Below are 14362 nucleotides of genomic sequence, written 5' to 3' on the forward strand. Positions count from 1 at the left end.
GAGCAAAGAAAAGCTGCAGAGTTTCCAGAGATGCCTGAAGCTCTCCCCCAAAAATATCCAGAATTTGTTCTGTAACAAAAAAGTGATCCAGAAGCCCCCAGGCCCCAGCAGGGATGCTGATACCTCGTTTTTGGGCACTCCTGGAAGGCAGTTTGGGATCCAAAATCCTCAGCACATCCCAGCCAGTCCCTGCACAGCTGGGAGGGCTCTGGGTGTGTGGGGGGACTGGGCACTGCTCCCAGGAATGGGGAGAACAACTGGGTGTCCATGGTTTGCCTCCTGCTATTTACCTGCATGGAATAGAGAAAAATGTTTTTTTAATATTAGATGTTCATCCAGTGAGCAGGAAAGGCAGCAAAGCAAAGCTTTGCTTTTGTTTCCTGAAATAAATTAATTTTTCTGTGTAACATAGCCATGACAAAAGGATCAAGTCTAAATCATGGTCCCTCCCTTGCCTTAAATTAACCCAGATCTGTCTTCCAAAAATAAATATGCAAATATCAGAGCTGACTTACTGCACAGTAATAGGAATTCTCCACAGGTTTCACATTTTAGGTGTTGGTGTAGCACCTTCACAGCTCTATGAGACTGGGAATGCACCTGTGCCAGGCAAACACATCCCCTCTGGAAAACAAGAGCCATCACCCCTGTTATACCCCAAAACCCACAAAATATTCCAGTGAAGAAGGGAGGGGCAGCTGGGAACTCCACAGAGCAAAATGTGGGTAAAGAAAAGTAACCCAGCACTGCTGCAGAAAGGAATATTACAAATAAATGATTTGTTCCCAGGTTATTTATGCCAAGAAAGGAATATTACAAATAAATTATTTGTTCCCAGGTTATTTATGCCAAGAAAGACTGGAGCAGATGATATCTGAGGCCTTTTCCAACCTGGAATTCACTGAATTTAATTAATATTAATCCTTGGCCTACTGAAAGTTGTCACAAACTCAGATCTCACTTCCTGGGGATTTTCTGAAGAGGTTGGACAGAAATATTCTCTGGTCATGTGTGCTCCTTCCAAGAGCAGGGCAGAACAACCCTGCAGTGAATGTTTTTAAATAAATAAATAGAAAGTTTACACTGAGACTTTATCACTTGCTACAAACTGATTTTGCACACCCAAACCAATCCCGATTAAATAACAGAATTAGAGGCACCAGGACTCCATGGAGGCCACACAAATACCCTGTAAAATTCCATATAAGCCTTATGGAACATATGAACAGTCTGGCAGTATTTATTTAACCAAATATTAGGTTAAATAAATACTAATATTAAGCCAAAAATCCCACAAGAATTTAGCAGCAAATCCACACCCCCTGGTCCTGTTTGGGCCACAAAGAAGCAGCAGACAGAGAGAAGTTCCTGCTCCTTGGCCAGAGAATAAAACACTTGTGCACAGATTAAAAATAGGGTCTGTAACAAATGGATTTATGTTTTATTTCCAGAGCCATTCATCACTGCTGATGGGAGTTGTGCAGGACAATGTGTCTAAAGCCCAGGAGAAGAGGGACTTCATGTACCCTAGATAAGGCTCAGTGCTTCCAGAACACTGGAGCCTGTCCTTCCCCCCAGGCAAACACTAATTCTCCTCTGGGGTTTGCATAGGAACCACTAACAAGTTGCAGGGAAAAAAAAAAAAAGGGATTGAATCAATCAGAATCTCAAAGTTAAAAAGCAATTAATTAAATGCTGACCTTAAAAAAAAAATAAGGCAGGGGGGAAAAGTCAAATTATAACTCCCACAGACTTCAGCAGGGCTTTAAGTTCATTCCCCTGCAAATCCTGGGAAAGCCACTGATCTTAATAAATTACCTTCAAAAACAACAATAAAAAACTACACCTGAAGCCCAGACAGGTCTTTTGGACTAATTTTTTTTTCATTCAAACAGTGAAAGAACAGGCAAAAAAAGTATTTACCAAAACCATCCACCATTTCCAAAAGCCTCAAGCAGTCCTTTAAATTCTCTTCCAAGGTTTCTTTTGAGGAGAAATACATGAGCACAACTTCACCAGTAAAATGTTAATATTTCAGGTATTAATATATACTAAATTAAATAGTATTAAAGCTATTAGACATTGATATTGTTGTGGTATCTGTGACTTGAAAAAAAGGAGATATTTGGATCAGACACTGAGAGAAAGTTGTGCCCTGTCAGGGTGGGGAGGCCCTGGCACAGATTCCAAGAGAAGCTGAGGTTGCTAAAAACCCTGGAAGTGCCCAAGGCCAGGCTGGAGCAACCTGTGATAGCGGGAGGTGTCCCTGCCCATGGCAGGGGGTGGGATGGGATGATTTTTAAGGTCCCTTCCAACCCAAGCCATTCTGTGGTCTGCAAGATCAGTGAAAGATGTGTCCCAGCCAATTTCCACACAGAGGCTTCTCCCGGATGGGACAGCTGGAAACAGAGACCTGCACCTTGTAAAAACCCTCTCTCTGCCAGGATTCCACAGCAGGACACTGGCTGGAGCCTGGCTGCTGAGAATTTCAGATTTCTGTGCTGCCAGGCACTGACCCCCCAGAGAACACTGCATTGACCTGAGGCCCTGGAGAAGCTTCCAGAATGGAATGGCAGAACTGGGATTGTGGGTGTGGAGTTTGGATAGAAGTGTGGGATATCACAGGGTGGGAAACTCAGAGTTTAAGGGTTTAGATTATGGTAATGGATATAAAGCAAGATGGAGGTTTAGAGTGGAGGCTGCTCCTTCTTCACCTCCCTCTCCACGGGTTTGGGTGGTTTTGTGTAATTGGATAAAAAGTCCCCATTGCAGCCATGGGTGGTTGGTTATTGGGTTAAAAGTGAAAATAATTGAGGTGTCATTTCTTAATTGGACAGTTGATCCTTCAAAGGCCTTGGAGAGAGAGATGGGGCTGCATTTTTAGTTTGTGAGAGTGAAGTGCTGCAGAGCTCAGGGTTTGTGAGGCTGTGACAGAGATAAGAACTGATAAACATCTGAGTCCCAACATAAAATTCCATCTCACACATTTAATCCTGACCCTGGCAGAAAAGAAGCAAAAGAATCGACAGACACTCCCCAGTTACTCCTCATCACTGGAAGGGTTTTGCTCTCAGAGTTGTCCAAAGCCCTGGCAGCAGTTCAAGACTTGTGCCTGTCATTCCAAGATGCCTGGCAAAGCATGGGAAGCCCACTGGACAGGCTGGAAGGAGTTCTCAGAATTTTCATGGAGAATCCTAAATGATGCCATGGTTATGAACATCTGGGGGACTAAAAGAGAATGGTTTGGGATGGGAATGGACCCGCAACTTCCATCATCCCAGGCTGCTCCAAGCCCCATCCAACCTGGCCTGGGGCAGCCACAGCTTCTCTGGGAAGCTGCTCCAGAGCCTCAGCACCCTTTAGGAAGAATTTCATCCTCTTTAGAGGTGAGAAGAGCGTCTGGCTCATATCAGGAGTTCTCTGAGAAGATATAAGCTGAAAAATAACCTAACCACAGCTAAATAATGCTTCGTTTTACAATCAGGAGAAACTGCTTTCACTGACATGAAATCCCACCTGACAAAACTCCTGATTTTCCAAAAAAAGCACTAAAATTAGCCAAGAACCTTTTTAGAACCAGTTATCATAAAGCTGCAGGATCTCCCTGCCCCAGAGCACTGCAACAACATCCCTGATAACAACAGTAAACAGCAGCACTGCAGCATTATCACATCCACACTGAGGGTATTCTACTCTCATTCCTTGGCAGAGGAAGTATTTCCTGTTTATTTCTTGGGGTTTGTTTCTTGGCAGGATAAAACAAGCACATAAAGCACTGTTTTGAGGCTTTTTAAAGATTTTTAATAATTCCCACCTATGGATATCTGAATGTGTAGCACACAGGGACTGCCTGACTCATTCAGGGTGCACTGCCAGGGATTCTCTGAAAACACTGGATAAAAAAATAAAGTAAAAAAAATTAAAAAAAACCAGAAATCTCTAAATTTCTTTTTTGGGTTTTCCAATAAATGAACCAGCAGAAATAAACAGGCAAAAAGACTATGTAAAAAACCAAATTCAGGGAAGAAAATAGGTCAGTTGCTCAGACCTCCTAATATCAGGGATAAAACTATAAAAATGGCAGATTACTGAAGACTTCCTTCTAAATCCTGAACTCACATCATCAAAATGATTTGTTGCAGCAGCAAAAGGAAAGGTTCCTTTTCAGCAGACAAAGAAAAAGTTTCTTGATTCTTTCTCAAAGGAAAAGGACCCAAGTCTGCCAGACTCCTCTTAGCTGGGTCAAAATCACCTAAAAAAGCACTTTTTAAGGAGGGGGAATAAGATGTGTGTGTGGGAATAAAGGTAAATAAAATAAATTTTAAGAGGTGTGTGGGAAGAAATTAATAATTATAATAATAGTAAAGAATAAATAAAATTAATACATTTATGAGGTGCTTGTTGAATACATGGCTTCTGTTGCTAAATTACAATTAAGAATATTCAGAAGCTCACAGGCCATTTGTTTATTTTGTTTTAACACAAGCATCTAAATACTCATTTCATACTAAATACCCATTTCAACTAACAAAGACTTTTTTGGGTTTTTTTTTTTGGGTCCATGGAAACACAGCTGTTCTCCAGGACTTTGTGGTGAGACTGACTAAGACAAGAAGAGCTTGGGAGGATCTGCTGGATTTCCATGACCAGAGGATGACTCTGACACAACCAAGGAAAGCTGCTCCATCTGGGATGTAACATTCCCTCCAGGTGCTGAGGTTGCTGTGTAATGTGGTTATTCACTATAAAACAAACCCCTCACCCAAGTTTCTATTTCTGCTGCCCTGCAAAAACTCCATTTTAGACTCACCTGTGGCTGGCACTGCCCAGGGGTGGCACTTGGACCATGTCCTTGTCATCAGCAGCCAGGTTGTCTCCCCTGGAGCGAGCAGCATTGCGTGCAGGCAGGAACCAAGGCTCCTAAGGACCAACTTCTCCTGCTCAAAAGCAACAAAAACCCCCAACAAAGCAGTTACCAGGTCTGTCAAAGCTGTATTTATACACAAAACTCATTTCTAACCCCCCCTCATTTGGCTCCTCCAGTCCAGCCATCCCTAGCCAAAGGCCAGATGGGGAAGTCCACCCTGCCAGGGAAGGGGGGATCATTCACTTGTGGGGAATTTTGGAAGGAATTTTATCCTTGTTGTTGCTTTTAATGAAGGGATGGGACTAATTTCAGGTTAGGAACTATTCATTGCTCAGATAAACATCAGTCTCAGAGGCTGTGAGGTTTTAGAGGAGCAAGCCATAGCTCAAGAATAGTCAATTTCTCTATTACAAGACAATATAGAACTTTCAAAACCAACAGACAGTTGTCACAGGTTTATTTTGCTTTTCTGACCTCTCACCTTTACTCACTTCTACTACACTGTGGATATTTTTGTCCAATGGGCTTTTGTCTCACATGCATAAATATATTTTTATTACAACTTCTAAACTCTTAGCTCCATACAACCACACCCCTACATTATAAACCCTTCACCACCTTATCAATACAATTTCTCACTTATTTAAAGCCCATTCTTTCTTACAACTATAGAAACATAAGTGTATGATTTTCCTACCTAATATCTGTATATTGTATTTTTACATCAATCCAAGCCTCTGCCAAAGCTACAGATCAAATCCTTCAGTGTCCATAGAAGTTTCTAGTTTTTTTCAATTCCCACAGAATTTGAGACAGGACTTTTAATTGTTTTTGATGATGTGGTTTATTTTTCTAATCTTTTGTATAGATAGGAAGGGTGAGTTTGGTTTACACCTTCACTGTGTGGCTCAGAAGGTTACAAGACTCTTAAGTTACCAAACTTTTTAAGGAGTTATTGACCAATAACACACTGCTAACAAGGAAATTTATGTTTTTACTTAAATGCATGAATCAGAAATGCAGGAAACTCTCAGAACTTTGGGCCTGTGAGACAAAGCTTAGAATTAAACCCAGGATTTGATCTGAGACCTTGGAAAAAGCTTCCAAATGGAGGTGCCAGAAGTGAGAATGTGGATTTATAACTTAAAGCAGAGACACGTTAAGCTAAGTAGAGGAAAGTGTAGAGTTTTAAAGTTTAAGATCTAGAAAAAATAAAAGTAGTAACAGAAGTAAACAAGGAGTTTGTAATACAATACTGTAGGTTTGTGTGTTATGACATGATTGGCTAAAAAAGCTTACACTGTAGCATGGGTCCATAAGACAAAATATTTAAATCAAAAAACATAAATATCCTTGGCATAAATATCCTATTGGCAGTGTTTTATTGGTCAATAATTCCTTAAAAAGTCTTGTAACGAAGGGTCTGGTGACCTTCTCAACCATGCAGTGAAGATGTGAGCTGAACTCACCCTTCCTGCCTGGGTGGAAGATAAGAAAATAAAACAAATAAACACATCATGAAAAACAACTCAGAGGTGCCAGCTCAGATTCCTTCCAAGATTCCCCACAGGTGAATTATCAGAGGCAGGCATTGGAGCAGGATGGCAGGGAGGGGCTGGAATCCATCACTCCCATCACTGGTGGAATCATCGCCAGAGCTCAAAAGGCCTCAGAACGTGACACGTGGGGACAGGGCTGGACTCCATGACCTGAGAGGTCTTTTCCAACCTGAACGATTTCCTGTCCCCAAGAGCACTCCAGGTGGAATGTTCTGATCCCAAAATCCTCCCACTTTGACCCATTACAGCACAACCTCTCTGCCACAAGGGACTGTCAGGCTGTGGCTGTCCCCTGCCACTCGTGTGACACTTGTCAGGACACAGCAACATCCCAGGTAAGAGAACCAACACCCTGCACAAACCTAAGGCTTCATTTTCACTGAACTTCACTCAGCAAAGCTTTGTGGCAGTGCAGCTTTTATGATTAAGATAAATTAGGACAAATTTCACAGCAGTCACGTTATGATAAATTCTCCAAACCTGACAAAGCAGCTGCTCCTGTCCTAAAGGAAGGAGATGATGTCAGACTGTTGGAGCCCTGGCTGCTGAGAATTTCAGATTTCTGTGCTGCCAGGCACTGACCCCCAGAGAACACTGCATTGACCTGAGGCCCTGGAGAAGCTTCCAGAACTAGAATTGTGGGTGTGGAGTTGGAATAGAAGTGTGTGATATCACAGGGTGGGAAACTCAAGAGTTTAACAGTTTAGATTATAAGTAATGGATATAAAGCAAGATGGAAGGTTTAGAGTGGAGGCTGCTCCTTCTTCTTCACCTCCCTCTCCATGGGTTTGGGTGGTTTTGTGTAATTGGATAAAAAGTCCCCATTGCAGCCATGGGTGGTTGGTTATTGGGTTAAAAGTGAAAATAATTGAGGTGTCATTTCTTAATTGGACAGTTGATCCTTCAAAGGCCTTGTAGAGAGAGAGATGGGGCTCCATTTTTAGTTTGTGAGAGTGAAGTGATGCAGAGCTCAGGGTTTGTGAGACTGTGGCATAGATAAGAACTGATAAACATCTGAGTCCCAACAAGAAATCCATCTCACACATTTAATCCTGACCCTGACAGAAAAGAAGCAAAGACTCCACATCCCAGTGTGGCTGATCCCCTCATCCTGCAGCACCAGGGATTTGGCTGATCTGATGTCCAACCTGGATTTTGCTCCCAGAAATGGGATCTCACCCCATCAACCTTTTATCAGCTTTTTTTCTCTCAAGGCACCCCTCACCATACACATTACTGACCTGGTTAATCATTACCTCTGTGCCACAACCCTTATTTGCAACTTCAGCAGTGGATTTCACAAAGCACCCAGGGATATCCTGAAGCCCAGACATTAATCCATTGATCTCTCTAAAACAGGAACTCCCTGAAATCATGGGGAACTCCCAAAGTGTTGCAGGAGCTGCATTTAGAATCCACAACCCATGCAAGAGTCCAAGTGAAGCTTAAAATTTACACAGGTGCTCAAAACCAGCTCAGGGTGCTGCCCCTGTGCTCCAGCCTCCTTCAGAAAAATGGATTTTCTGTCTGTGGCTGCCACAAACAGATGCTTCCTGCAGTAGTGGTAAATAAGAAGGGGATTTCAGGGAGGAAATGGGGAAGGCCTGAGAACTCCCAACCCCATTACGAGCTCCAGAATCAGGTGCCAAGCTTGAAGACCCACATTTCTCTCAAACACATCTTTTTCTTTTTGACTTATTTTATATTTAGGCCTATCTGCTTTACAAAGCTACATAGCAGAAAGGTTTTGGGGATAAGAGGTTCCAACCAGCTCCTCAATTCCACCCCTGAAAGAAGGCAGTGAGTCTCTGTCAGGTGCCTCTTCCTGAGCCAAAACCCCTACCCAAACACACAGAACACTTCTGCAACCTTTATATTAAAGCTTCTAATTCATTACCTCCCCACTGACTGAAATTCTTGCTTTGTGTACAAAAAAATAATAATAATTTGCCAGCAGATAGTTTAGAAACAAAGCCCTGCTCAGGTTCATTTAAACTATTTCAAAAAGTTACTAATATTGTTTTTAATGATAGATCTTACAGCTCTACACACTCCTAATTGTTGCCCAAAGCCACAAGTACTCTGAACACTCCAGTCCCACTATTTCCAAGTATTTTACTTAGAAGTTTTACTCAGAAGTTTTGCCTTTTTTTTTTAATACAGACTCCATGCAAGTATAAGGGAATGTAATTCACCTCCACTTACAATTCCTGTCACATGTCACACTCCATTATCTCCTGGTAGTCCCAGGAAACACAAGGGAATATTAAACAAACAGGTAATGAGATTTTAGTGGACTTCCACTCACTTTAAAGTCAAATAATTCGAAGGCACTACAAGTGCCTGATTTGTAGATAATGCCCTGTGCTGTAAAACAGGATTATTGGTACTAAAATAAACCTTTTTGCTCAGGAATATAAAATTCCAGCTGGAGTTACAAAATATTTCTCCCAATTCATTCTGACCTATCCAGTACAGTTTAAATTCCACTAAATCAAACTCTTTCCAAATATATCTTAAAACACACAAAAATGCTGAAACCATCCATTGCTGAACAGGGAAAACCCACACTTATTGAAGTTACAAACTGGTGTGAAATGTGCAAAAATAAAGAGACCTTTTTAATCAGCTGAACAGGGATCAGGACAACTAAATGTTATAGAAAAGTTTGTGTCTTAATTTCATTAGACACAAATGAGATTTAAACCATTTTCCTACTTAACTTCCTCCTCCCTTTGTGAAATTCAAGTCATAATTAGAACAAATTAAATCAGAACAAAACACTGTCACAATATCCCTTCAAACACCTAAACAGTTCCTAAAGAGAAACAGAGAAGTTTTTAATGTTTTCATTACCTGGCTGTGAAGTTACTACACAGCTCAGGGGAGAGATGACAGCAAGATTCCCAAATTTCCTATTCACTTTGAGAAAGACTTTTAAAGCTTCCTGCCAGAAGACTCTGGTGCTCAGCACCACGAGATACTTGGAGAAATCTGGGTTTTGTCAGGCACTGGTATCAAAGAACCACCTGAAAGCACTGAGAAATCTGAACACTACTAGGAAAGGAACTCACCACACTTTTCTTTAAAGTACAACAACCTCAGCCAGTGTTACAGTGCAGGCATCACTGAAACATCAGTATCACAAAATCAACATCAGTATCATCAAAATCAGCAGAAATCAGTATCCTGGGTGGTTTTCCAGATGTTTAAACCACCAGCATCTCTCTGGACACCCTGAATTATCCTGTGGGCAGCCCAAGCATCCCTCTGGACTCCCCGAGTTAGTTATCCCCCCCAGATACCCCAAATTATCTTCTGGGCAGCCCAAGCATCCCCCCCGACACCCCGAATTATCCTTCGGGAAGCCCAAGCATCCCTCCAGGCACGCCAAGTTTGTTATTCCCCCCTAGACACCCCAAATATTCTTCTGGGTAGCCCAAGCATCCCTCCGGACACCCCAAGTTAGTTATCCCCTCCAGACACCCTGAATTATTCTTTGGGCAGCCCGAGCATCCCTCTGGTCACCCTGGATTATCCCTCTGCACACCCCGAGTTTGTTATCCCTCCCGGACACCCCAAATTACCCTTCAGGCAGCCCGAACATCCTTTCGGGCACCCCGAATTATCCCTCTGGACACCCCAAGCTTGTTGTCCCCTCCGGACACGCCGAGCTTGCTATTCCCCGGGCAGCCCAAGCATCCCTCCGGTCACCTCGAGTTTGCTGTCCCTTCCGGAGGCGCAGAAACCTCATCCCGCATCCAGCGCCAACTCGCACCGAGACCACCCCGCGCAGCCGTCAGGTCGCACCTGCCATTCCCCGGCTGCTCCGTCTGTCTCCGGCACAGCCCGGCGGGCAAGGGGCGGCCGGAGCCGAGCCGGTCCCCGGCGCTGCCGAGCCGGATCCCCGCTCAGCCCGCGGTTACCACACGCGCTCTGTTGCCAGGCTATGGCAAAGCGTCTCCTCCACCCTCCCGGAGCCGCGGGACAGCGCGAAAAGCGGCGGGAAAGCCCCGGGAAAGCGGCGGGCTCGGGGAACGGCCCCGCCGGGCGCAGCGCGCCCCGAGCCCGCCGTGTCCCCGCGATGTCACCTCGGGCTGGCCGGGCCACGGAGCCTCCCGGAGCGCTGGGGGGCGGCCCCGGCGGCGGGCTCGGGCTGCGGGGAGGCCCCGGAGGAGAGGGGAGAAAGCCGAGCTCACATTCGGCCGCTGCCGCTGCCCAGCCAGTCCCGGCCGTGCAGCGCTGATGTCACCGCAGGGCCGGGACGCGCGGGGACTCTGGGAATTGCAGTCCGTGCCCGGTGTGCCGAGGATCGCGAATTGGGAATTGCAGTCCGTGCCCGGTGTGCCGAGGATCGCGAATTGGGAATTGCAGTCCGTGCCCGGTGTGCCGAGGATCGCGAATTGCGGTCCGTGCCCGGTGTGCCAAGGATCGGGAATTGCGGTCCGTGCCCGGTGTGCCAAGGATCGGGAATTGCGGTCCGTGCCCGGTGTGCCAAGGATCGGGAATAGGGAATCGCAGTCCGTGCCCTGTGTGCCAAGGATTGGGAATTGCGGTCCGTGCCCGGTGTGCCGAGGATTGGGAATCGCGGTCCGTGCCCGGTGTGCCCGAGGGTCGGGATTGGGAATTGCGGTCCGTTCCCGCTGTGCCGAGGATCGCGAATTGGGAATTGCGGTCCGTGCCCGGTGTCCCCGAGGATTGGGAATTGCGGTCCGTACCCGGTGTGCCGAGGATTGGGACTCGCGGTCCGTTCCCGCTGTGCCGAGGGTCGGGATTGGGACCCGCGGTCCGTTCCCGCTGTGCCGAGGATCGGGAATTGGGACTCGCGGTCCGTTCCCGCTGTGCCGAGGGTCGGGATGCTGCTGCCCGGGGGTTTATAATGAGCTGAGCCGTTTAATGAGGAAACGCTGCCCAGGTGGGAGAGCAGCGCCTGCAGGTTTGGGAAATGCGGCTTCTCCTCCCCAGTTAGCGACTAATTGTGCTCAGGTGATCACTGTTCTGTAGTTATAGAGAAATATAGAATATTCGATATACATATATATTATATATATAATATGTATATAATATATAACATGTTATATATGATGATATGATATGTAATGTAATGTAATATAATATATCTTAAAAAGTAAAAGTATATCTATATATAAGTATATTAAATTCTATAATAAAATATAATAACTAAATATATCTATTTTTATATATAGGTATATAAATATAAATTTATATAGAGAAGTATGTATATGTATGTGTGTATATATGTACATATAGTTAAACTATATATGTATATATATTTTAAAGTATACATTCATATGTATACTTTAAAATCTATATACATATATACATATACATATACATATACATATATACGTATATGTATTTGCGTGTGAAAATACATTTATAAAAGTATGTAAGTATAAACATATATATGTGTGTGTACATATATTTATGTATATTTAAAGTATATATATGTGTAAAAGTACATATATATAAAATAAGTATAAAAATATAAATCAAAGTATATATGTATACATACGTATGTATATATGTGTATATTTATTTAAAGTGTATATGTGTGTAGAACTACATATATATAAAATTATATGACTATAAAAGTATATATATAAAAAAGTATGTGTGTATACAGATGTATATCTATTTAAACTATATATGTGTGTGTATATATATATAAAAAGAATATCAGTATAAATATATATCTATAAAATATATAAAGTCCATATATATATAAGTGGATATCTTAATTTATAAATATTATATTTATATATCTTTTATATATAAGTATATATGTATTACTATTTATATTAGTATATATTCATCTGTACATACTATATTTATATACTTATATATTAAATAAACAAATATATATACATATAATAAAAGCATGCATATATATTAGTGTATAGGTACTATACTTATAGAGTAATAAACTATATATTTTAATATTTCAAAGCCATTTAAGCTGTAATCAGAAAGCACAACCCAGCAGGGAAATTTTAATTGCTTTAATAGACAGATAAATTTACAATTACATCCTATTTCACAGTAAAAGGATTGTACACCTCTTGTATCTCTGGGGGTTTGGCATCTCAAATAATTCACTGGAATTCATGTGGTTTTGGTGGTGGTGGCACTTCTGTTCCTGTGTCCCCACTGAAAATAACACTAAAAAGAATTTTAAATGAAGTTTATTTTAAGTAAAGGGTTTCTTCCATGCTAAGCTGATTTGCATTTTCCCCTTTATTAAATTTCTCAGTGACAGTTGCATTTTATCACCTTTTAGACATTATTTTTCCTTAATAAAATCATGGTTTTCCCACAATTCTTCGCCTGAGATTACAAATCCTGACCGTCCCCACACATCAATCTATTTTTAGCCCTACCAAAAAAAAAAAAAAAAAAAAAAAAAAGCAAATGTTATTTCAGCAAATAAATGTACCCAGAGACAATGGGAATGGCAAACAGATCCATCTTCATCTTTCTGAAGAAAATGACACAAAACCCAGTTAAAATGCAATTTAGTTGGGTTGCTGGGAAGTGGAGTCCATCATCAGTCAGGAATTATTAACCTTGAGACTGGAAAAAAGAGAAAGTGCTAAATTCCCACAAAATTTAAAAAGAAAAACCACAAAAAACCCACCCCAAAATCTGCCTTTGGTGTGAATTTATTTAAGTTAAGCATCAAAATTTGAATAAAACTGTTCTAATAAAAGAGAATGTGACTGGCACACAGCACACAACCTTCCCCAAATATCAAGTTTATTCCCTGCAGCTTTTCTGACACAGCAATAAGTAGGAAATGAGATCAGCTCTAAAAACCCAACTTTTTTTTTTCTGAGTTGCTGTTCCCCCTCTGGTTTGTCCCAAAACTTCCAGTGACATTCCCAGACACCCTCCAGCTGCCAAGTCAGCACAACTGGAGAATAAAATAATATCTCAAACTGAAACAAGAAGCTTTTCTAATAATTTCTACTTTTTTAAAATTTTTTTCCCCTCAAAACCCTGAAAGATGAAAAATCTCAGCAGGGATGAAGGAAAAGAGAGAAAACCCAAAGATTTCCAGAGTTGTGGCAGCAGAGCACTGAAACACAAACTGATTTTAGTGATTTTAGCAGAATTCCACACTCCTTTGGCCTGGATGGACAGAGGGAAAGAGAGGAAATCCAGACAAAAATCCACAAAAACAGTTTAGACAGAAATTATTTCTGCTGGTTCAAGAACAGAGTTACAGCAAGAAAGTATGAGTATTTATGTTTTTAATAGGGAATTTCAGTGGTTTGAACAATCTGCAATAGAATACATATATATATATATCTATATATCTATATATGTTATATATTTTTAATATGTATAAAAATATATATAGTTATATATCTATGTAAAGATATACTATAGAATATATAGAGAATATAAAGTCAAATATGTCTAATATATATAGAATATATATAATAGAATATCTATATCTATATATGTTATATTATATGTATTTCTAGATATAGAAATAGAAAATATATACCTCTATGTATAGATAGAATACAGAACATATAGAATATATATAATTATATATAGAAAATATATCTATGTAGAATACATAGTAGAATATATATAGAATACTGATATATCTCTAGAATATATATTATATATAGTAGAATATTGATCTATAGATATGTTATATATATATTATATATAGAATCTCTCTCTATAGATATAATATAGAATATATAGAATTTTTTTAATATATATATAATATATAGTGGAATATATATATAATATATATGTTGTATTATATATGTTTTTATTTCTATTTGTATTTCTATTTATATAAAATAAAGTAGACTGAAGTATAAGCAGCAATCTTTCTGCACTCTTCACCACACCAAGACAACTTTTTTTTGGCATTTTACTATGACAGAGAAGG

General features: G+C 41.2%; 1 protein-coding gene across 3 annotated transcripts in view; it reads right to left on the reverse strand.

The window, feature by feature from the left end:
* LOC311159164 (uncharacterized protein) overlaps window positions 1-10618 on the reverse strand; it is a 28341-nt gene extending 17723 nt beyond the window's left edge. Inside the window, exons 1-4 of one of the 3 annotated variants that reach the window (XM_084215086.1) lie at window positions 10518-10618; window positions 4811-4937; window positions 516-624; window positions 124-290 (exon numbers count right to left, since the gene is read on the reverse strand). In XM_084215086.1, the coding sequence (XP_084071212.1) occupies window positions 124-269 (146 nt within the window). In that variant the 5' untranslated portion in view covers window positions 270-290; window positions 516-624; window positions 4811-4937; window positions 10518-10618. Of the gene's footprint in view, window positions 1-123; window positions 291-515; window positions 625-4810; window positions 4938-10140; window positions 10286-10517 lie in introns of those variants that run through there. The other 2 variants (XM_084215085.1, XM_084215087.1) reach the window with 2 other exon arrangements.
* Between the last annotated feature and the right edge of the window lie 3744 nt (window positions 10619-14362).

Source organism: Fringilla coelebs (genome assembly GCF_963513975.1).
Source record: "Fringilla coelebs genome assembly, chromosome: 1".
NCBI classification, from domain to species: domain Eukaryota; kingdom Metazoa; phylum Chordata; class Aves; order Passeriformes; family Fringillidae; genus Fringilla; species Fringilla coelebs.